The following is a 23,125-nucleotide window of genomic DNA, read 5'->3' on the forward strand; positions in this document are numbered from 1 at the left end:
TATTTGTTTGCTTTTTAATTTTTTAAAAAATTATTGTATATACCGTCCACTGTTTCCCCTCCCTCTTCTCCTCCTGTGCCCTCCCCCACCTCCTTTCTATGCCCACCCCCCGCCATCTACACTGCCATGGGTTTTTAAACCAAGCTTCTATCATCAGTTTTTCTTCGCCATTTCTCTCCTACACGTGTTTTTTTTTTTTTTTTAGCATTATTTTTATCTTAATTTTATATAGTGCTTTGCCTGCATGTATGTCTGTGCATCACTTGTGTATATGCTGCTAGTGGAAGCCAGGAGAAGGCATCATATCCCCAAAACTGAAGTTATAAACCATATGAGCAGCCATGTGGATGCTGGGAATTGAACCTGAGTCCTCTGGAAAAAACCAAAAAACAAACAAACAAACAAACAAACAAACAAAACAGTGTTTTTAACTGCTGAGCCATCTCTCCAGCCCTAGGTGGACTTTTTTTAACTGAGGGTCCTACTGATGTCAAACATCCTTCCCTTTCTTGCCTGTTCCATAGGATGTGGTTCATTGTGAGTTTACCCTTCTCTCCAGGGTAGTGACTCAAAGCGCCTCTGTGACAGGAGGGACAGCTTCCACCCTGGCTTTGAAATTCCACAAGGCACCGATAGTTTGTATTCAGAGTAAGAAGAATAACAGAAGTAAGGATGTCTTCTTCTCTCTTTCCTTGTATATCATCAGACATGAGATGTGTTGTTGGAATAAAATGCTAGAAGAGATATAGGCTTTTCTTCCCCCTGGAGATGGTCAGCTACCCACCAGAAACTTCTTTTCCTTGTGAAATGCTGCTATACTCTATTTCTCAACTTCCCTTCCAAATCATGGTGCCATATGACTTGCTTCCATTAAGAGGGGAAGTGATGACCTCATGGCTAGTCCATGTTCATAAACAACATTATTCTTCCATTCCAGCTGCCTACAAAGGACACAAGTGCATAGGGAAACTAAGACAAAGTACAGATTTCCATTGGCCTGCAAGGCAGTGTGGTGGAGTGCTATGCCTCCAGAAAATTCACCTGTAAATGCTACTATATGACCTGGAAACTAGCTTCTGTTTGGGTTGAACTGTTGTGTGTTTCCCATCTATTTTTTACAGTGATCCACCTGTGGTAGATAAGACCTTTGCAAGTTCTTTGTTCAGAGTAAAGAAGACATTTGTATCTTAGCTCTAATAATAAGAAGAGTAATTAATACTTATTAAGCTGTTTTATCATCCTAATATATATACTATATATAATAAATATTTATATATTAATATAATATATATATATATTAACTCATAGTCTTCATAGTAAATGCAGGCATTAGGGCCCATTAGCCCCATTTTACAGTTGGAGACATAAAAAGGATAAATAACTTACCCAAGGTCAAAGAGGAATTTCAGGGGCAGAGATTCAAACAAAGAGCCTACCATTTTTCAGCAATGTCAGGAGTACTGTGACTCCCATAGAATGAACTATTCTGCTACCAGATCATTAGGGAGCCCTAAATTATTGTTCAGTGGACTGCTGTTCTTAACATGCCCAAGAGTTGCTGAGAACTTGGTCCCAGAATTCCTAGTCTGGAACCTCCTGTCATATTACAAACTATCGGATCTACCCTATGGTTAGAATCCCACTTCTAACCTAAAGTACACATCCCAGACTCAGAGAATCTAGATCACAACTTGCCTGCCTCCTCAGGACATTCTTCCCAGATGCTACATCTACATGTTTAGAAAATGCTGGATTGTGATCGCCAAAGGATCGCTTCGCAGTGGTGGATATGTGATTGCCTGTGGGCTCCTGGTCTGGTCTAATCTGTTTCCTGCTTAACCTTGAACACACACTGTTTTCCTTCACTGATAATTTTGTCAACCTATAGAATACTAGGCACGAAGCTCAGCACAGGGAACAGCAGAGTGACCCCACTGTGGGCTCTCTGGATCACAGCATCGATCCCCTCCTCTCTGGTCCCTTCCAGATCTCAGGAAACTGCTCCCCTTCCCCAATAAACACACCTGAAAATATGTCTGCTCTGGAGTCTCAGCCTACTTCTCTTCAGGATGTCTGAGATTGTATTCAACTCGACATCTGATCACCAATCTCTCTGAGTTCTCTGAAGACCTAAGGAAGGAATCGTGGTATCTGCAGGCTAGCCTTTGTCAAAGCCCATTTACAGGCACTCTTGGAAGCATCGGTGAGCCGCAGGAGGAGGAGGCGGCTGCCGTCCAGCCCGCTGTAAGAATAGAAGAGACTGCTCCGCTGCTCTGATGCGGGCATGTTTGCTTTTTCAATCTGAATGTGTAACAGGAAATTTGGCAGTTCACCTTTGTAATTCATTTGCATACCACTTATGTATGAGCCAGATGGCGGCTCTTTGTTTCAAGAAATTAAAAAGGAAAAGGGAAAAATATAGGAAGGACTTTATCTTTGCCTCTCCTCCTGACCTCCTGTGTACGCTCTAGAGTCCTCACAGAGCAAGCAAACCCAGGCTGACAGATGTGTACATACATTCACACAGGCATGTTCGTGAATGCACACACACACACACACACACACACACACACACACATTATCTATGTTTATCTGCATTAGTCACCAAGTTGAGTAGTCAGCAAGTTCTTAGTCCTAGTAATCAAGGATAGTAGAGCGGTACAAATTTGACCCGGGCATCCTTCATGGTGTTCTGTCTATCTGATAAATCACCACATTCCTTGGGGCCTTAGCCAGTGTATACTGAACAAGAAGGTCTCACATAAATCTCTCAAACATAGGCATAGCCCTACGATTTGGAAGCAAGGGCATATAAACGCTGGCCAGAAGAGGGGCAATGCAGATGACCCACTATTTCTGTGGAAGTTGAAACCTCAGGAAGGAATTTTCCTTGAGGTGATTGTCTTAACCCTACTCCTTTGGGGCAGCTCTATGAGTCTAGTTTATTTTCCAGTGGTCAGGAGTTCCTCCTTCTGATCCAAGAATCCCATCTGGGAATGAGACTAGCTCCACAGCGTTCTTGTTTTGGGTGTGAGGAGTGCCGAGGAGGCCGTGAAAGCAATAGTTTGTCTGGTAAGTATTGCATTACAGGCTCTTCGCACAAACTAACTTGCTTAACATAAACATACCTCCGCTGAGTAAATATTTTTGTCCTTAATTTTCAAAATAAGAAAATTGAAGAGAGGCAGTGAGCACATGGTGCTGATGATGGCTAAACATTAGAGTGAACACAGCAGACATTAGCTCCAAACCCAAGAATTCTTTAGTGACATCAGTGTCTTCCAAAGGGGCTGAGACTTTAGGGACGTTTTTTGTGACCTCTGGCATATGTACTTCTGCCTTTCATTGTTCAAAGGATTTGGGGTGGGGGGTGTAAGCATACATCAAGCATGGTGAGTTAACAAGTATAGAGAGTTGCTCCAATCTGATCTTTGAGAGTGGCCGCTATAGAGAGCCCACCAGCAGTGCTGAACTTTCACTCAAGTAGCTATCCTTCCTTGGTTCATACTTCTTTGGAACCAAAGACATACATTTTCAAGTCACCGAGCCTCGGCTAACAGCCTGACTTAGACCTCATGAAGAGAGAACTCAAGATATCTGGACTTCGGACAATTCCCATGGACCTCACTCCCTTAAATCTGTCCTCATGCTCAAAGAAAGGAAATGGGTTTACTCCGTGATCCTTTGCCAGGAGTAGAATAAAGCTAAGGGCTGTGATAACAAGGGTGAAGCATACCATTTGGATAGTGCTTCTTTTTGTGTTTTTTTTGTTGTTGTTGTTGTTTGTTTTTAACCTTTAAACCAAAGAAGAAATATTAAGAGCAACCCAGGAAGCCAGTTTCAAAGCTCAGCTTGTGTATTCTGGTCTGATATGGTTTCCTAAGGCCTGATAGAGTCAAAAGAGACCAACAAATCCTAACCAAGTATCTTCCCTGCACAGAAACAAACAAAAAAACAGTAAGCCGTCCCTTGCTTTCATCAGCACCACTATAGATCTGAGGTTAGCCAGGAGAGACAGAAAGCCCTACTATATCGAGTGGAAAGCAATTAAATGACTTCAGCTAGGCTCTATGACCCATGCACCTGCTTAGTAACCACATCCAGGCTTTGGATATGCACAGTGGGGAGAAGGGTCTAGATGCTAAAGATTGTGCTTTGGCACATCCTGATAGGTCTTCTCTGACCATCAGCCTGTGGGTATGCTACACCATGCTCCCCTTCCTGTGTCTGGGATCCTTGGTAGTGTGGTTGGCTAAAGTTGGCCAGTTTCCTGGGGACATTCTGCTTTCACCAGCTTTGGTTTATTTAGCCTCCTGTGTGCTCATGGTAGTACATCATTTGCCATCCTTTGGTTGAACCATGCAAGACACTCTGCAGTCATAAATGGCATTTCTAAAACATTCCACTTTCTTTTGCACTGTTCCTAAAGTGAAGTTCCTTGAGAAATCAGTATCGATACCTGAGTGATCAATCATGAGCCACAACATCACCAAGAGTATCCAAATAAATCTAACAAGTATGTCCTTGCCAGCCCAGAATTCCAGCCTCCTGGTTTACCAAGCTCAGGCAACAGGATCATCAGACTTCACAATGTGGTTACTTGTTTGCTACCATGACTAAACAATTGGCTTCCATTCTCCTGCTACAAATTGAAAGTTTATGTTTTTTCATCCCCAAAATCAAACAAACATTTGATTCTTAGCAGGAAAATGTCCTTAGGACTGGAAGTAGAAATTTTAGAGGTCATTAGACCATTAGCCTTCATTAGATTTTGTGATCTCACAGAAGGGACCTTAGGGAGTTCCTTTGTCTTATCTACCATGAGATAACACAACAAGAAGACCATTTATGAACCATGGAGCCAGCCTTCACTAGACATGGAAGCTGCCTGAGCCTCTGGAACATGGAGAAATATTCTTGTATTATCATAGGCTCCATGGTTTATGATATATTGTTCAAGTGTCACAGATGAAGACATTCTCTGATCCACAATATTGTCCTTCTGTCTCCTATATCACAAATCTAAACTCCTGCCTTAGTCAAATTGCCAAAGTAAGTATTCTTTATTTTAATTTTTTTCCTTTTTTTTTTCTGAGACAAGGTATCTCTGTGTAGACTGGCCTTAAACTCTAGTCCACCTGCTTCAACCTCCCAACTCTGGAGAACACAGGTGAGTGCCACTATGGGCAATATAAATCTTCCTTATTGCAGAAGGAGGTGTGTACCAATTGGTTTGCAGACATGACCCCATCTGTGGGCATCAAGTTGTACCCATGTTTCTCTTTCTAAGAAAAGTGATATTCATGGTCACTCACCTCTAGCCTTGCCATAATAACATAGAAAAACTCAGTGTTCTATGATGAGGAGATTCCCCACAGAGTAAAATAAGATCTTGTAGCAGGAGACAGGTAATTGAATGCAAATGAAACCTCCTCACAGTCAGCCTTTCTGTAGGGCCATGCTTTGTCCAAAGTGAGAAATTGACAAGGTGTTTTATTTTCTCATTTCCCAAAGCCAGTAAGATTAAGTTTAACAGTATACTAGCCACTTCTAGTTCACTTTGGCTTTTGCTTTCCAGAAAGATCTATCTTTAGAAACAAGATCACCCTCACATAATCATGAGATTATTTCAGAGAATAAAACATGTTGTGAGTAAGGATACATCAGGGGATAGGATGGAATACTGATGTAGCACCAAGTTAGACTGTCTGGGTGTGCATTTGAACATATAGCTATAGGTATTCAACTCTGTTTACACAAAGAATGAACAGTGATTCAGTAAAAACATAATGTGCAGGTTATTACAATGTATAGAAAAGCCCTACCTAATGTCAAAGAGGAAGGAGGAATGGCCTGCCATGATAATAATAAGCTGATATGCCAAGATGCAGGAGTGGCTGAAAGATAACTGTTGAGTGCGTATGTGAGCATGCATGTGCATACATGTGCACCATAGTGACAGGGTTAATGGACAATGACAGACATGTAAGCAAGGCACTAGCTCAGCAAATGAGTCCTGCAGCTGGGAAAGTCACCTTACCCTGTAATAATCAGTACTGTAGACGTCCCTGGACATGCCGAAATCACCAATCTTCACCAGTAGGTTGGCTCCAACTAGGCAATTCCTGGTGGCTAGGTCTCGGTGCACAAAGTGCTGGGAGGCCAAGTACACCATGCCCGAGGCTATTTGACTGGCGATGTGGAGCATCTGAGAGAGCCCTAGCTCCCCTTTGGCCTGGCGTGGCTGCCCATCCACGAGGATCATCGCATCTGGCCCATGAGCCCTACAAGGAGGCAGGGGGGTGGGGGGTGGGGAGGAAGGAAGATGGAGCAGAGAGAACTCAACGGATCAAAGGCAAAGTCTGGGTGGTCTTCACTGCTCTGGAACATCCTGCAGAAATGAAGGAAATCCCCTTTCCTGGCTACCTATGCTGGTTTCTATCTTCCCAAATCGTATCAAGTTAGTGTGGCTATGGGTGAAACTATAAAATCCCCACTAATAAAACACAAATGTACTCAAATGTAACAGAGGACAAACCTTCTCTTTCACTATCTAACTACCACATAGGTTCTTCCCGGGTGCTAGGTACTTACTATAGAACAATTAATGAAGTTACCACTAACCCTTACTATGTGTATATGCCCAGAGCTATTCTGATAGTTTTAAAAACATTCATTTAATCTTTCTACCCTGATTTTCTTAAGTTGAGGCACAAAATGATTAGAAAGCTCAACCAAGGTCCTAGATATTTCAGAATACCTATATAGTAGTCAAGAGACATATTTGGAATTATTATCTATGACTATAAGGGAGAGTCCTGCAGAAGCTCCCAAAAGGGGCATCAAGAAGGATTTTAAAGAGATCTTAAGGCCTCACCCCTTGGAGTTCTGGTTGGCTATGCAGTGTTCCTTCATTTGCCTTTCTGACAAGCTTCCAGTGCTGATGCTGCTGACAGGCAGTCCCCAGCCTTTAGCTGCAAGTGGGCTTGCTCCATACTCCTAACCACTCCACAACACCCAAAGCACGGCAGAGTGAAGCAAACCTCTGACTCATTGGGAGCCCAACACTCCCTCCATGCTAAATTCAAGCCTGTCTCGTGTTATGATAACACCCTGCCCTGTCAGATCGGTCACTTTTAGTGTTCACTCTTTCCTGCAGAAAGCCCAATGAGCCATAACCACACCCTGGGCCCTTATTTATGAAGTGGAGCACCAACTAGCCCTGGTGTACAGTGAGGCCCCAGCCTGCTTTACTGCTTCTCCAATCTCCACTGAAAGGCATCATTAAATAGGAACACACTCTGTTTATTATCTTTGGTGGGCTTTGCCCCCTCCCTCCTTAGGAAAGCAGCTGCATCAGCTAGCTGGGGATTTGTCAAGAGGCTAGTTCCCACTCCAGTATACCAGGACACACTCCTGCCAGTCCCAAACTCCACCAACCAGGAAACATGCGAGCAGGCAGAACTGACCCCAGGGCTCAAGGGGGGCATTTGGGGGAGCAGTCTGTAAGCCAGCTCCTAGTAACAGTTGGTGTGACCCAGGCTTTTAACCTAGAGCTTTGGAAAACCTTGGTCTTGACTAACAGAACCTAGGAAGACAGGTGAGAATCTGGGAATCCCCTGGGATTCTGGGCAGTAGTTGCCACAAAATACCTGGAGAGACTGTTGACCTTAACTTAAACAGACTCCCCATGTTGTCTTCAAGAAGAGACTCTAAAGATGGACACAAAAGTATCACTAAATTTCTTCCTACATTCCTGCCATGGAGAATCAAGGGGTGAATAATTCAGAGTAGAGTGTTTCTTGCCATGGGTATCTGCTACTGCTCAAAAGCAGAATGCTTTTCAGAGACTATGTATCTGAATATTTGGTCTCTACAGATGGAGCTTTTCTAGGAGGTGAGGAACCCTTGAGGAGCAAACTTAGGTAGGTCACTGGTATGGGGGTATCACATAACTTATAACCCAAACTCTTTCTGGTCCAAACTCTCTTACTCCCAATTGCAGATATGATACGACCTCACGTGCCAACACCATGTCTTCCACTGTGATGAACTGCGTCCCTTCAAACTGTGAGTCAAAATCAATCCCCCTGCCCTTAAGTGGCCTCTTGTCAAGTAGTCGACCACAATGATAAGACACTATTTCTTTTGTTTTCTTTTCTTTTCTTATAATTTTGTGTTTTTCCTGCCCTAGTCTTTACTCCTGATTCTCCCCCTTTCTCTTTCCTCTGCTTTATATTCCTCCTCTTTCTTTGGTATAAAGAGATACATGGGAACTGGGAGCTTTGTTGAGCCCTTCTGGTTGCACTTGGTACTGGAGTATCAGCCATATCTCTGGAGAATATGATATGATGTGAAATGGGACAGAAGAGTGGAAGTACAAGGTGAGGGAGAGTCTGCATACTGAGACAAGGTAGCATCCAGAAGCTCTTGATTCATAGCTCTTACAATGTAATGAGAATAGTAGTGACTTTTACAATAGCCACCATTGGCTCAGTACTTAGCTGCCTGTAAAGTGCATCCAGGCATTATATACACCTTGCCACACAATGCTTCTAACACCAACTCCATGAAGCAGCTATAACTTTATTCATTTATAATTAAGATAAGCCCCCATCTCTCTTATGCTGAGGGCTGAGTCCTCCAGGAATCAATTTTATTATGAACTTAAGTTCCAGAGACTTAGAGAATCTAGTGGGTTTTCTCAGTATCTCTAGGGCAGTTACTTGGAAACCTGACTCATAAGGAGATATCTGAAGACTCTTGCCAAGTCTGACTCTTCCCTTTCCTTTCTCAAAGTCTGAATGCTGACAAGTAGAATTTACCTAAATACAAAATGTCCTTTCTTTATCAATCACCTCTGCTTTCTGATGAGTTTATAATTTGATAACTTCACATTCATCATTAAAAAGTATCTGGGTAGGGGAAGGGGGTTGGCTATAACATACTAATCTCACTTAGCAAGTGAGACACTTAAGAAATTTGCCACATTGGGGTAAGAGAGCATGTAGCCCTAAAACCAGGGCTGTGAATCTCAACCTGGGATCCTCACAGGATATATCCCAGGCCTTATTCTTCTCAGTTCATCTGGGAGCCAAGAAGAAAAGTGTAGGTGTCTCACTGTGGATACAAACGCCCAAGTCCAGCTAGAAAAGAGGCAACATATGAATGAAAGGGTTAAGTCTAGAGGTGTAGCTCTGTTATTAAAGTACTTGTCTAGCATACATAAAGCTCTGGGTCCCATCCTCAGAACCACATAAACTAGTCACAGGCATACACACCTGGAATCTCAAAACATAGGATAGATAGATAGATGATAGATAGATAGATAGATAGATAGATAGATAGACAGACAAACAGATAGATGATAGATAGATAGACAGACTGATAGATGATAGATAGATAGATAGATAGATAGATAGATAGATAGATAGATAGACAGATGATAGATAGACAGATAGATGATAGATAGATAGATAGATAGATAAATGATAGATAGATAGATAGACAGATAGACAGACAAATAGATAGACAGATGATTGATTTAGATATAGATAGACAGAGAGACAGACAGACAGAGGGGATGGAAAAGAAGGAAAAAGGAAGAGAAGGGCAGTGCTTTTGATTTGCCATCTTCAGACTTGAGTTCACAGTAGCAAGTATGACTTCTGGCCACATAGAAAACCCCAAAGGCTCAGTGGGACTAAGGAAGGGGGGAAACATGTTCATTCTTGCTTACCTGAGGAACTTGTTAAGATCTCCATGCTTCATGTATTCAAAGACCATGATGAGTGGATCCCCATCACCACACACCCCATAGAACTTGACAATATGTTCATGCTGCAGGTTAGTGAGCAGCTCAGCCTCCCTCTGGAAATCCTTCCTGGCAGCCAAGGTGGGATCCTTCAGGGCCTGAGAACCACACAACATCAGTTTTTAGCAACCAGAGGACAGAGAGCCATCTTCTTCAGCTGGTGAAACCTGTTACCACATCCTACTGGACCACAATGCATATAATCTATTTTAAAACATAAAGGTGAGGCACACTGTTGAAGCCCTTTTCATTCAGTATTTTGATTCATACCAAAGAAGAACCCCATATCCCAGGTTCAGGCCAGGGACTTCAACCCATGCTTATCATCCACCCCCAAGCTTCCCTCAGTATGAATGGCAGGGAACAAAGCTATGAGATGGAAGACCTGGAAGACCCCTGTTCATAAATTTCCCTTTAAGGAAGAAGCCCCTTTGGTGTAGTAAACTGAACAGCACCACCCCAATTGCCTTATCTTTGCAAATCACTACACACTCTAGAAGTCAGGCAATGCCCTGATGCTATCTTTTTGAGTCCTTGTGTCTTAATGATGAAATAGGCTGCATTGACAGAGGAGAGGTAGCACTTGGCTAGTCAGTGTGTTCTCCAACCAAAGGTTTAGTAGAAGCTCTAGGTGGGAGGTAGGGCTGCAGTTGACAGATAGAAGCCTTAGATGCACACAGGACCAGGTCAACAGTGACTAAGTCTCAATGCAGGGTGAGGTGGTGAGCCCATGGGGGCCACTCTACCAAGATGCTGTGACTCTGTCCCACAGGGATTTCAAGCTCAAGTGTGACCCAGAGGGAAGTACAAACCTCACCATTTCTTATTGTATAAAGACAAATAAAGCAAAAAGAGTATACAACACCAAGGTGGGGTTTTCAGCATCAGAAGGGGAGTATGATACCAAAACTAAAGATATCTAGTACATACAAGAGACAGGAAGCAGAGCACTAGTGTGATAGCTCATCCTGGTTGTCAACTTGACACATCCAGAAAGAAGGGGACCTCAATTGAAGAATCATTTCCATCAGATTGGCCTGTTGGTGTGTCTGTGTGGCATTTTTCTTAATTGTTGATTGATGCTGGAAGGTCCAACCCATTGTGGGTGATGCCATCCCTAGGCATCTGGTCTTGTAAGGAAAATAACTGCATGTGAGCTTAGGAGCAAGCCAGTGAGCATCCTCCTCCATGGTCTCTGCTTCAAGCTCTTGCCTTGAAGTTGAGTTCTTGCCCTGGCTCCCATGATTCACTGTCATCAGTAAGAAGAATTAAAGCCTTTCCTCTACACATCTACACATTGCTTCTGTTCATGGTGCTTATCACAACTACAAAAAAAAGTCTAGAACAGCCATCCTAAAGATGGGCAATATTGTCTAAAACAAAGGATGGTGTGTTCAAAGAAAAGACCATCTATGCTAGAGAAGAAGCCTATGCAGGTGTGCCTACATAGGTGAACCTCCTGTAACTGCCTTAAGGTCATAAGGCAAATGCACCAAGCCATAACCACTAGGTTATCAAGAAGTAAGGATAAAACCAGCCAGTTGATCTCAAGTCATTGAGACTCTAAAGTTACGAGACTAGCTTGAAGTCTCTCTGCTCCATGTCTGGCCTTTCCTGGTGTTTCAGACAAAATGGCCAGCCATGGAAGTGCCACAAGGCCTCCCTAGCCAGAGATCTTCCTCTATCTGCTGTAGCCCTGAGGGTTGAAATCTGACAGGTTTTTTTTTTTTTTTTATTCTCAAACTGCAGTGGCATGAACCTGCAAAGGATATACCAAGTATGCCTCTCCAACCTCTCAGTAGCCACCACAAATCAGGGATGATGGATGCTTAGCATGAAAAAGCTGTCTACCACTTTAGTTCCCCCATTGCACATTTCTGTAGCTGGAGAAATTGAAGCTGAGCCTGTTTGAGAACCAGCCCATATTCACACAGTGGAAATAAGGGGAAGCATAGTAGACCTGAGCAATCCTTTGCTGAGATTCACAGTACCCCAGACTTCAGTAGCAGTGCCTTCAGGTCCATCAAAACAAGTGTGGCTTCCTCACCTGAAGCCCCACCCCAATTTCAACCAGCATCACCTTCCTTTCTTGACAAAATGTAAAAGATTTCAACAGAAAAGAATTTTCAATTAAATGGCCAACTGACAAAAATACTAAAAGTTACTTTACCGGACCTAATTCTTTTTTTTTCTTTTCTTTTTTTTTTTTTTTTTTTTTTTTTTGCTTTTGGACAGGGTTTTATGCTACATAGCTGAGAATGATCCTGAATTTCTGCTTCCACGTCAGAAGTTGTAAGATTGCAAGCATGCTCCACCATGCTTGGGCTTATGCACTGTTGAGGGCCGAACCCAAGGCATTGTGTATGCTAGACAAGAATCCTGCCAACTGAGCCACAACTCTTACTCCCAACACCTATAACTCGATGTGATGATTGCTTCAGCTCTGACCCATGAATATCTGGAATGGCCACCTGATAGCAGAACAAAGACTTGCCAGCCAATGTGTCATGGGAAAAATAACCTTTTCTGGTGATCCACCTCCCTGCCACAGCCCTGAGCTACAAGGGATAAAACATGGGCACAAGATGACCAAGTATGACTCATTTATTTTCATGAGGAAGAGGTGGGGGAAAAAAACAGAGAAATCCAGCAAGGGTGGGATGGGAGAGTATGAGGATTTATGTGAACACTGGATTTATGGGAGAGAAAAGTAGATCAGATTTGGGGGCAGCCAAATGGCCTCTCTCCATCTCTTTAAATCATTCTCTCCCACAGCCCCGACATCAGTGGCAGCCATGGGATATTTCTGTTCTCAGCCCTTGAGCAGTAGCAGCCCAGGGTCTGTCCCTCAGGCTGGCACCCCAAACTGCAAGGCAGACAGAGTTCCTCCTGAGAGATGGGGCACAATGCATCTGCTGTTTCCACGGCTTCCACACCCTTTCCCTCTTCCTTCACACTGGGTTTTCCAGCTGGTGGGTCAAACCTGAAGTTCCTATGTAACTGTCAAAGTGAGGAGTGTAGCAACTGGGGGCCAGAGCTGTCAGTGGCCACAGTCCCCAGGGATTAATACAATTGGGACAGAGATGACAGGAGAATAATGGGGAGGGAAACTGGGCCAAGAGCTCTCTGGCCCCGCTCATGGGATTCTATATCCAATACTTCCTTAGTTGCTGGGCAACTGCAAAATGGGTCACCACGAAGTGGCATGGGACAAAGTTGATGCTTATCATAGTCACCAGCTGTTGGCACAGGGAAGAGGGTCTTGCCATGGAGCCTGAAAGTCAGGGACATTCCTGGCTGGGTGCTTTGTATTATAAGCACAGGCAATGAGAACTGGAAACTAATTCCTTGTCTTCTTTTCCCTTCTGGTATAAGGGACACTTCCCTTCAGGTCTTGTTCTCCACATGCACAAGCTCCTATGAGAACTCCAGCCCTGAGCAAGGATTTCAGCTGGGCTATTCACTAGGACAAGATAAGGTAGAAACAGATGTGCTCAACAGCCCAAACCCTTCCCAGACAGCTGACATCTTCATGTTGGTCAACAGCTAACTTGCATTTGCCTTTTCTCTGGTGGGGAGAAGCTACTTCAGGGAATGTTATCTTTGAGATTTCATTAATATCTTGAAACCCATTTTATCATGCATATGAGAATACACACGCTCATAGGTTTTCAAGCATACACTCACATGCATACATGTACAGCCAACCAGTTTTCACTGTGAAAATCATTTTATTTTAGTCTCTCAAACACCCACTGTCCCTCCCCCTTGTAAAGATTCACAGAGTGACAGGGGACAAAGATGGGTGGTCACCACATTAACACAATGCCCCTTTTTCATATATCACTCGTTTCCCACTGTCTTCAGCATGAAATCCCAACTTCTTAACAGTCATGGACTGAAGATGTCAGCTAGGCCCATCTTCTTCCACTTCCTTGCCCCAACTCCATGTCCCCCTCATTAATTGTGCTTCAATCTCCCTGGCCTTTCTGTACCCTTGAGCTTTTATCTGCCTCAGGACCTTTTCACTGGATGTCCTCTTGGTCTTAAAGACTTCCAACAGAGCTGTAGAGATATAATTAGACCATTGACTTGGTACTGCCCATCAACTCTGCAGAGCATACTGACTGGTGTCCTGGGACCCTGAACCTTCACCTCTGGTCACCTACAGAGATGCTTCTGTCTCCAAGAGGAGTTTACCAGGAATTGACTATGATTATCCACAAATTTATTCATGAGAGTTAAACTTGATCATGTGATTGCTTAATACAATGATATATCATGAAAAACAACTAAGTGTGAGTGGGAAGCAGGCAGTTTCCATAGATCCCAGGATGAATACTTTGTCAAGATGTGCTAAAGGTAAAAGACTAAAACCAGTCAGCAGTGGGAGAAAAATCATCTGGAAAACCGAGAAAACAGTAAAAAGCTGAGATTTTTAAAAAGCCCCTTTCCATGTATGGAAGGAAGAGGAGCAGTGAGACCATGAGGAAGCAGGATCTAGCTCTATCAATAATTTACCATTGTCCTGTGGCTGTCTGTCACATGTGTTACCTAAAATGAAATGCAAGTCAATTCTACACAAAAGACATATACCCTTCCCCACTCTCCTTCACATCCTAGCCTCTCTTTTCATCAACTGTTCTTGTGTGTGTGTGTGTGTGTGTGTGTGTGTGTGTGTGTGTGTGTATGTATGTACATACATATGTATGTACATTTATATCCCCAAATACAACCTATTGAGTTCATACAATGTTACTTGCCTGTATGTTTTTAGGGCTGACCGTTTGGCACTGGATGGCCAATGAACATGTTCTTCTCTGGGTAATATCACCTCTTCTACTCCCATCTTTCCTCAGTTGCCTGTAGTTCCTTGAGATCACTCCTTTTTACTGAAGGTGTATTGACTAATGCTAAGCGTGTTCTCCATGCTCTGCTGGCACTGGGCAATGTCAGGGGCATTTTTGTTTGTCACAATGGGAGCTGGCATCTACTGGACAAAGACCAAAATTGGCTGCTAAACACTATACAAGGAAATCAAGAGCTCTTACGAACACTGAATTATCCCACTCTGCCAACAGTATAAAAGTTGAGACATCTTGTGTTAAACTTTGTAAATAATAAATATAAATACTTAACCAGACCACCACCCCAAAACCCTGAGATTCTCTCCTCAGAAAGTTTTACAAATATGCTTTCAGTTCTTGCTCCAATTTAAATCACTATAACTGGGAGTCAGGAACACTCCACACAGATCAAAACAACTCTCCAATTACAGAGAAATCCAAATGCTGAGGCTCAGATGTATTAAAAGAAATATCATGCTAAATCCAAGTTGTGGAAACTGTCAAAACAGGAACTTGAATTCCTGCAGACCAGACCCATACTTATTTTGAAATAAGGACATTTTCCAAGAAAATGAAGAAATAATTGCTTCTTATGAAAACAACAATATATAGGCCAGCAGGATGGCTTAGAGGAAACAAACACTTGTCATCAAGCCTGAAGATATGGCTTGAGTCCCCTAGACTCATGTGGTAGAAGAGAATCAACTCCTGAAAGTTGTCCTCTGACTTCCACACATCCAGATACTGTGTATACATACATGGCAAACAGACATGCAAATAAGTGAAGAATATGATCAGTATACATGTATGTCAGGCATGGTATTGCATGCCTATAATCCTAGCACTTGGGAGGCAGAGGCAGGAGGATTACCACAAGTCTGAGATTGGGTTAGGATACCTAGAAGAATCCAGGTCAGCCAGGGCTACATAGTAGGATCCCATCTCAAAAAGGGAAAAAGAAAAAGAAAAAAACACCAATATAGATAATAAAAACAAAGATAAATGAGACATAAAGCTAAAAGAATAAAAATTAGGAACAATCAGATGTCTTGGAAATAAACCACATGGTCACTGAAGTTAAAAAAATAATACTCCACAGACAGAAAAATTCAAACAGATTAAAGTACAGGAATGCACTGTGTACTGGAAGAGCCTTGAGAACTTCTCAGGACAGAACACAGAGTGACAGAGAAAGGGAAAATAGAAAGGAAAAATTTACATATATGTGTGTGTATACACATGCATATATGTGTACATACATATTTATATGTGTGTATGTGTATATATACACATGTATACATACATATATATGTGTGTGTATATATTGTATATACATGTATATGTATACATACATATTTATATGTATGTGTATATATATTGCACATATAATATGTATAAAATAAGAAAGTGTCTCACCAAGAAGACAGGCATTGCTCTTTAACATAATACATGGCTAGGAGATGATGAACAACTATTTACTTGCTTGCTTTATCTATCTATCTATCTATCTATCTATCTATCTATCTATCTATCTATCTAGTTATTTCCAGGCAGAATCTCACTATATAGCCCAGGCTAGAATCAAATTCCTAATCCTCTTAAATCAGCCTCTTGAGTACTGGGATTATAGGCTTGTGCTACCTACCACAAATAGCTCTGCCTAAATATATTTGTAATTTATGATGGGTATTGAGAAGTTGTCCCCCTGCATGCCTAGGAGCATCGGAGTTTAATGTCTTGCTTATACACAGACTATACTCTGTCTTATCCTGTCTTCCATGTACTTTGCAGGTGTCTGCTTGGCTTCCCAGCAGACTGCAAGCACCCTTGTTTATATATTAACTGCTGGGGAAAAAAATACAAAAAAACTTACCAACAGATTGAAAACCCACACCCAATTTTGAGGAAACCTAATCTTGGTCTATGCTTGCCAGTGTCCCCCACAAGTACAGAATTGCCCTGCAGCAACATGAGAACACAAGAGAAAGGCTTGCCAACAGACGAGAATACAAAAAGGACAGAGAGCAGAAACTCCCACTCCTGGGTGGTCTTGAAGAACCTGAGACTCTTCCAAGGGCCTCGGCTGGGCTAGGCAGCTCCACTGCTTGACAAATGGTGTCAAATTCCAGAGCACTCATGAGCTTCCCCAACCCATGGGGAAAAGGAGTCCCTTTGGAAAGGATGCAACCAGAAACACATTGTTTCTGCATCACACATTCTGGCAAGTGCCTCTATGCCAGACACTCCACAAACCTGACTAAGACCCATTCTCAGTCATTGCTTTATCTCCCGTTGAAAATTCCCAATCTGGTTCCTTTGCCACTTCCCAGACAGACACTGGGAGAGCCAGTAGATGAGTGTCATTCTATCCATTAAACATAACAGAGCATGGCAGACACAGATGTTAAAGACAGAATTAGAAACCCCTCCATCAGCCTTGTCCAAGACACTCAAGTTCATTCCAAGAATGTACAGTAACAATAATCTTCAGCCCTATGTAGAATAATGGTCTAGGTACTTATATTTAAAGCAGATATCAGCTATTGATGCCTGTTTTTGTAAAATATCTATCTGTCTTGGAAACCAGCCACTCATAGTTCATGTGATGTCTGTGCCGCTTTTCCCGCTGCACAGGCAGGGCTGAGAGATGCAGCAGTACACAGCTCCAGCACTTAAATATTTAGATTTAGTCTCTGGTCCTTTAAAGGAAAAAATATGGGTAAGCTTTATAGTAAATAAAAGCTCAGTGTGCCTAAATATATGATGTGCCTAAATACATTGGTGTTGTCAGCATCAGGAATAAATAGTTAATTAAAAAAATCACTGCTCTTTGTTGAGCATTTACTTAGTCATCAGCATTTGTTGGAGATATTATTACACCTATCATTCAGAGTGGAAAATTAAAGTCCACCTTATGTTCTGCCCAAGGCCATGTAGTTGATCAGTGTAGGATATGGGATTTGTATCTAAGCTCTCACTCTGACACCAATGCCAGATGGTACCCTGAACTACACTGTTGGTATCTGTCAGATGGTTCACCCTCTGTGGCCAGAGACAACCTACAGACAGACACCAATGACTATAGGTGCAGAGACCCAAAAGTCAAAGAAACATACATTTCCTTCATGATGGAGTTTCTATCAGGCTTATTTAGTACTAAAGATGGGGTAATTCTGGGGTCCTAATGAGTATCTTTCTTGGTGGCCATGTCTCTCATTTCCATCTCTATGGCCATCTGTCATTCTGAAACATCATACAAACTCCAGGATGGCCTCAGACCATGTTGGAGTATGAAAGGGGGCCACTTCACTGTCCTGACTGTGTAGTTATGGCTCCAGGCCTCAGAGAATCCACCTGACACTTGTTCGGTGAACATATCAAGACCTGTCAAACGCTAATCTGTGGAGAGAAGGCCTTCTGATGAACCAGGTTGGAGGAGGGCAGTGGTGGGAACAAAGCTCCTTCCATACTTCTCCAGCAATCCATCCCCAGCTGCAAACCTGCCTGGAGCCTCAGTGGCACACAGTCCTATGGCTAAAGGTCCTTCTGTAACTGCAGTTGCCCTCTGCATGTATTCTTGGGGTCTATGCTCAGATGTCATAGCAGGAATTTTAGAATGTATCCCCCCACCTCACCCACCAGTTCCAGGTGCTAATTCTGTGACCACCCCAACCCTATCTCCCTCTAATCCCTGTGATGTCTATTACCTTTGAAATGGGATTCCTCTAACGCATCCAACAGCCCCTTCCATCCAGCTCTGCTCTAGAGACCTGGCCAAATGTCTGTCTAGGGCAAATGACATATGACCACTCACTGAAGAGAGTGACCCAAAGATCCTCATTCAGTCAGAGCCTTTCACAGGCAGAAGTTGTCCCCAGGTATAGCCCCCTTACATATTGCAGTTGTAAAACCCAAGTCATGTTTGGTCTAGTGGAAGCTTCACTGACTCTGGACCAAGGGTCCCCAATGGAGTCTGAGACCAGTTCAACACCACCTTCTCCATGGCCCTCCACCTCACAGAGCCACCACAAGCCCTGTCCTGGTTGCCCATATGCCCCAGGATTTACCTTCACTGCCACAAGCATCTTGTCTTTGGTGGGGCTTAGATTGTAACACTCAGCCAGGAAGACCTTTCCAAAAGCTCCCTCACCCAGTTCTCTCTTCAACACGATGTCTCTCCTCTTGATGTGCTGGACATCTGTAGAAGCATCACAAAGGGGACAGACAGTCAGACTCTGTCATCCATCAGGACAGCAGGAATCTACAGTGCTTCTGAGTCAACAATGGGAATGGCCAAATGTTCACATCCCACTTTGGGCATAGAGATTGTAATTTCTTTATGGGTGAAGTCTGACATGGAATTAAACCATGGTTCTCGGCTAGACTGGCTGCTGACTACTCTACACCTCAGCTTTCTGAGATGAGGACCAGAGCTGATGGACATGAATCAGTGATGTTACTGAATGCAGGCTGCTTCCACCTCCTGTGATACTGCAGATGAACTGGGGCACCTTGGCAAGATGCAGGTTCTGATCCAGTGGCCTGAGAATCTGCATCCCTAGCAAGTCCCCAAGCGATGCCAGTGAGCTGTTGGCAGCTCTTTAAACACCAAGGTTGCCAGGATGGTGTTGAGAATCAGATTTGAATCCTGATTCCATGTCATCCTTTCTGTTTTCAGTTTGGGAAAGCTATTTAATCCCAGTGCCTCCAATTCCTCATTTATAAAATGGGATTAACAAGAATACCTCTCTCACTGAAGCCTTGTGATGAAATGAGATAATCCATGATTAAGAGGTTGGCTTAGTGCCTGGGAGAAACTTAGAAACATGTGCTCAACACACACACACACACACACACACACACACACACACACACACACACATATACACACATACAAATACACACAAATACAAGCACACCCACACATATGAACATACACACAGTCACATATACACAGAGGTATATGCACATACACATTCATACTCACACATAAGAATACACACAAACATACATACACATATATGTACATACATGCATATACTCACATGCACAGATACACACATGCATGTACACATATACAAACACACACACATACACACATATGCATACATACACACCTACATACACACAGCCCAACAGCACATTGTTCAGGATAGAAAACACTCATAGGTAGCTAAAATTATTTCAGGAAAATCTCTAGTTGGTCAGTACTGCTCCTCCGAGAGAAAATAAACCAATGAGATCACAAAAGGCAACTTCAAAGGCAGCCTTAGAACTGGGGTCTGTGCAAAGGGAAGAGTTGCCAGTGGTTCTGCTAATTTAGCAACCTAATTAAAGTGTGCCTGCTCGGAGAGAGCAGAGCCGTGACCTCAGCCCTCCCACCTCTTTGGAAAGAATGCTACCAAGGGATTGTCCAGGCAGGGGGTTGGTGATGAAAGGAGGGAGGTGGAGATTGCTCGCTGACCTTTACATGAATTGTTCAATAGGTAAAGCCCATTAAATACCTGCATCAGCATTATGAAGCATGTCACCGAGCCAGCAAAGAAGATCCTCTCCAATGACCTTGTTGAACAGTGAAAGCTGAAGGCAGAAGAACCATGGCAGACTGGGCCCACAGTGAGGAGCCATGTGACAGTGACAGGCGCATGGCTCAAAAGCTGGACCTAGTAAGTAGCTTGGTAGGTCTGGGTGCTGCTCTTTCCTATCAGAGCTCAAGATCCCTCGGGGATCTTGTTTCCGTCCCCCTTACAGACGGTCTTCAACAACAGATGGACCATGATAGCTTCCTGGGCTGGGGAGACGGCTCAGCGACCCAAAGCTCTTCCTTGCTCTGCCTCCCTGTCTGTACCTTGTAGCCTCTGAAGAGTGGTGTATTTTGGGACTTGGGGGGTAAGGCTAAAAAGTATCACTGGGAAAATGGGAAGTCCAGGTTTCTGTTGGGAAGTCCTCTTCTCACCACTGCTTAGGCATCCTCAGGTGACTAGTGAGGACATACGGAGCCCTGCAAGGCCACAGGAGTGAAGATGTGTCCTGGTTAGACAGCTCTCCAGCCTGCAGCCAGGTCTCACATTCCTCATCTATAAAAGGGGTCTATGCCTGCAGCTGGATGTTTGAGTCTATAAACTTTTGTATTGTGGAATTCTGTCCTCTGTGGAGCACATGACTGTTGTGATCTTGAAATCACCGTGATTGTAACTCACAACATCAGCCTACTGGGCTAAGGAGATGTCTCAGTGAATACAGCACTCGCTGGATAAGTACGAGGACCTGAGTTTGGATCCCCAGGCCAGGCCAGTTGTGGTAGCTGTGTACTTCATCTTAAGTTCCTGTGATGAGACTGGGAGCAGACAGAGTATCCCTAGAAGCCTGTGGGCAAATCATCCTGGTATATGCAATAGTGAAACAAGAGGCCTGTTCTCAAACAAAGAGAGTAGGGACCAAGACAAAGACTGTCCACTGACCTATACACATACACTGTTGCACAAGCATGTGCTCCATAAACACACTCATACCATGTGCACGTGTATATGCATGCATGCTCACATACACACATACACACACACACACACACACACACACACACACACACACACACACAGAGAGAGAGAGAGAGAGAGAGAGAGAGAGAGAGAGAGAGAGAGAGAGAGAGAGAGAGAGCAGCCTTATTATTATACCCTTATAGAGTATCATCAGACTCTTACCTGAGATTTCAGCCATTCTCTCCTCTCTGCTCCTACTCTAGCCACACATAATCCTTGAGGCACCACATGGTCATTGAAGGTGCTAACATGTATAGCATGCAGTAGGCTCCCTGAGAGAGAACTCCGTTGATACGGTTTTTGACTCATGCTGAGGTAGAAGTTGTCAGTGACACAGCTGGTTTTGAGTCATTCATGTTCCTGTAACTCTGACAGTCATTTGTTTGCCAAGTTGGCCTCAGTGTGCTATCTTTATCCTACCTGAGGTGAACAGATGTTTGCTGGTCCATCTCTCTCCAGGAAAGTAATACAATAAGTGAATTCTAAACTGTAAATAGGGTAAAATATCACTTTCATTAAGGCTAGTATTATTTCAGAAGAAGATGAAATGATAGCCTAGCCCAGTCTCCCCCAGGTGATGAGTTCAGCACAACATCCAGAATGTAAAGATGTGCCAGAGTAGCTAGCCACTTAAGGAAAAGCTGAGTTTGTGCTCAGATCCCGATCCCAACCTCCTTCTCACTTACCAGTGGGCAGTTCCCTCAAAATCATCCAGAGAGTTTGTTAAGAACAAATTGCTGGGCTCCTACCCCAGAGATGACCACCTAGCGCATCCATCTTGAGGCTTGAGAAAAGGCATCTCTAAGTTCCCAGATGGTGTTGACATTGCTGATCCAGGAGGCACATGTTGAGGACCACTGGAACACGGTGTGTTTTGTGCAGTGAGGAGTTAGCTAACTGAGAAAGCAGCTGCCTGCTCACGTTGGACTTAACAAGCACCATGCCTACCAACAGGTAAATCACACCTCAATCTCCAGAAGACCAGGAGAAGGTCATGGGTCTTGGATTTGCTTCTAAGCCCCTCTTGCCCTTGTAAGCTATGTGGCTTAGGCTGAGTCAACTGTTTGAAGAGACTGAGCTGCCTACCTATGCTCTGGAGACCAAGCCTCTCTGGCTTTCCTGTGTTTTAGAAACCCCTCCACAAAGGCAAAGCAACACTAAATGTTCAGTGGTCACTGAGTTCAGCTCTGAGCTAGTTCTCCTCAGGACTTCCCACTCTCAGCAATACTGGGTACAAAATGAGAACTGGGGAGCTTTAAAAAGTGCTGGACGCCCCCCTTCCAGCTGCTATGCCTGGGTCATGTCTGAAAGCCCTCATTTCCCCCCCTCCCTCCCTAGGCAGCAAGAGTCCAGGGCTCTGAAAGACTCAGAGGCTCCAAATGGGAGTATCATTCGGGAATGGCTTTCCACCCTTGTGTTGAGAGCCTGGCATCTTTTGAAGACTTCCTGCTAGTGGTGATGTGAGCATGGCAGCTGAGGGCTTTGAACCAGGCAGGGGGCAGGTGAGCACATTGTGAAAAATTCACTCTCCTACTCTCCACAGGAACATGGACAAGACAGGCTAGAGCCTACCATGGGCCAAAGTATTTTGGTTAAACATGCAAATGAATCCTTTTAGGGATAAGAAAATGCCCGATGGCTAAGAATAAAGTCTCCTTGTTTCATCCTCTTGTCTTCACAGTAAAAGGAATTTAAGATCAATATGTGTGTTTATCCCTGGTCAAGTGGTAAGAGCTAGGATTGGGAGAAGGAGCCAGAAATAAAAGTAGATTTCATCCCACCCCAAATCCTCCTCCAATAAAGAATGAATTCCTGGCTGTGGGGACAAGAAGCCCCACAAGGTGAATGGGAACGAACCTTGGCAGAGAAACACTGAGTAGAAGCCAAACGCATGGCATAAATCCCTTCCATGTGGATGCTCCCAT

At 43.6% G+C, this 23,125-nt stretch overlaps 1 protein-coding gene across 4 annotated transcripts in view; it reads right to left on the reverse strand.

The window, feature by feature from the left end:
• The window catches only part of Ntrk3 (neurotrophic receptor tyrosine kinase 3), a 354,645-nt gene that overhangs the window by 44,473 nt on the left and 287,047 nt on the right, over positions 1-23,125 (reverse strand). For all 4 annotated transcript variants that reach the window (XM_036185374.1, XM_036185365.1, XM_036185355.1 and 1 more), the window contains exons 13-15: positions 18,729-18,859; positions 9,740-9,912; positions 6,041-6,284 (exon numbers count right to left, since the gene is read on the reverse strand). In XM_036185374.1, the coding sequence (XP_036041267.1) occupies positions 6,041-6,284; positions 9,740-9,912; positions 18,729-18,859 (548 nt within the window). The remainder of the gene's footprint in view (positions 1-6,040; positions 6,285-9,739; positions 9,913-18,728; positions 18,860-23,125) is intronic.

The sequence above is a fragment of the Onychomys torridus genome, chromosome 1 (genome assembly GCF_903995425.1).
Source record: "Onychomys torridus chromosome 1, mOncTor1.1, whole genome shotgun sequence".
In the NCBI taxonomy this organism is placed as follows: Eukaryota; Metazoa; Chordata; class Mammalia; order Rodentia; family Cricetidae; genus Onychomys; species Onychomys torridus.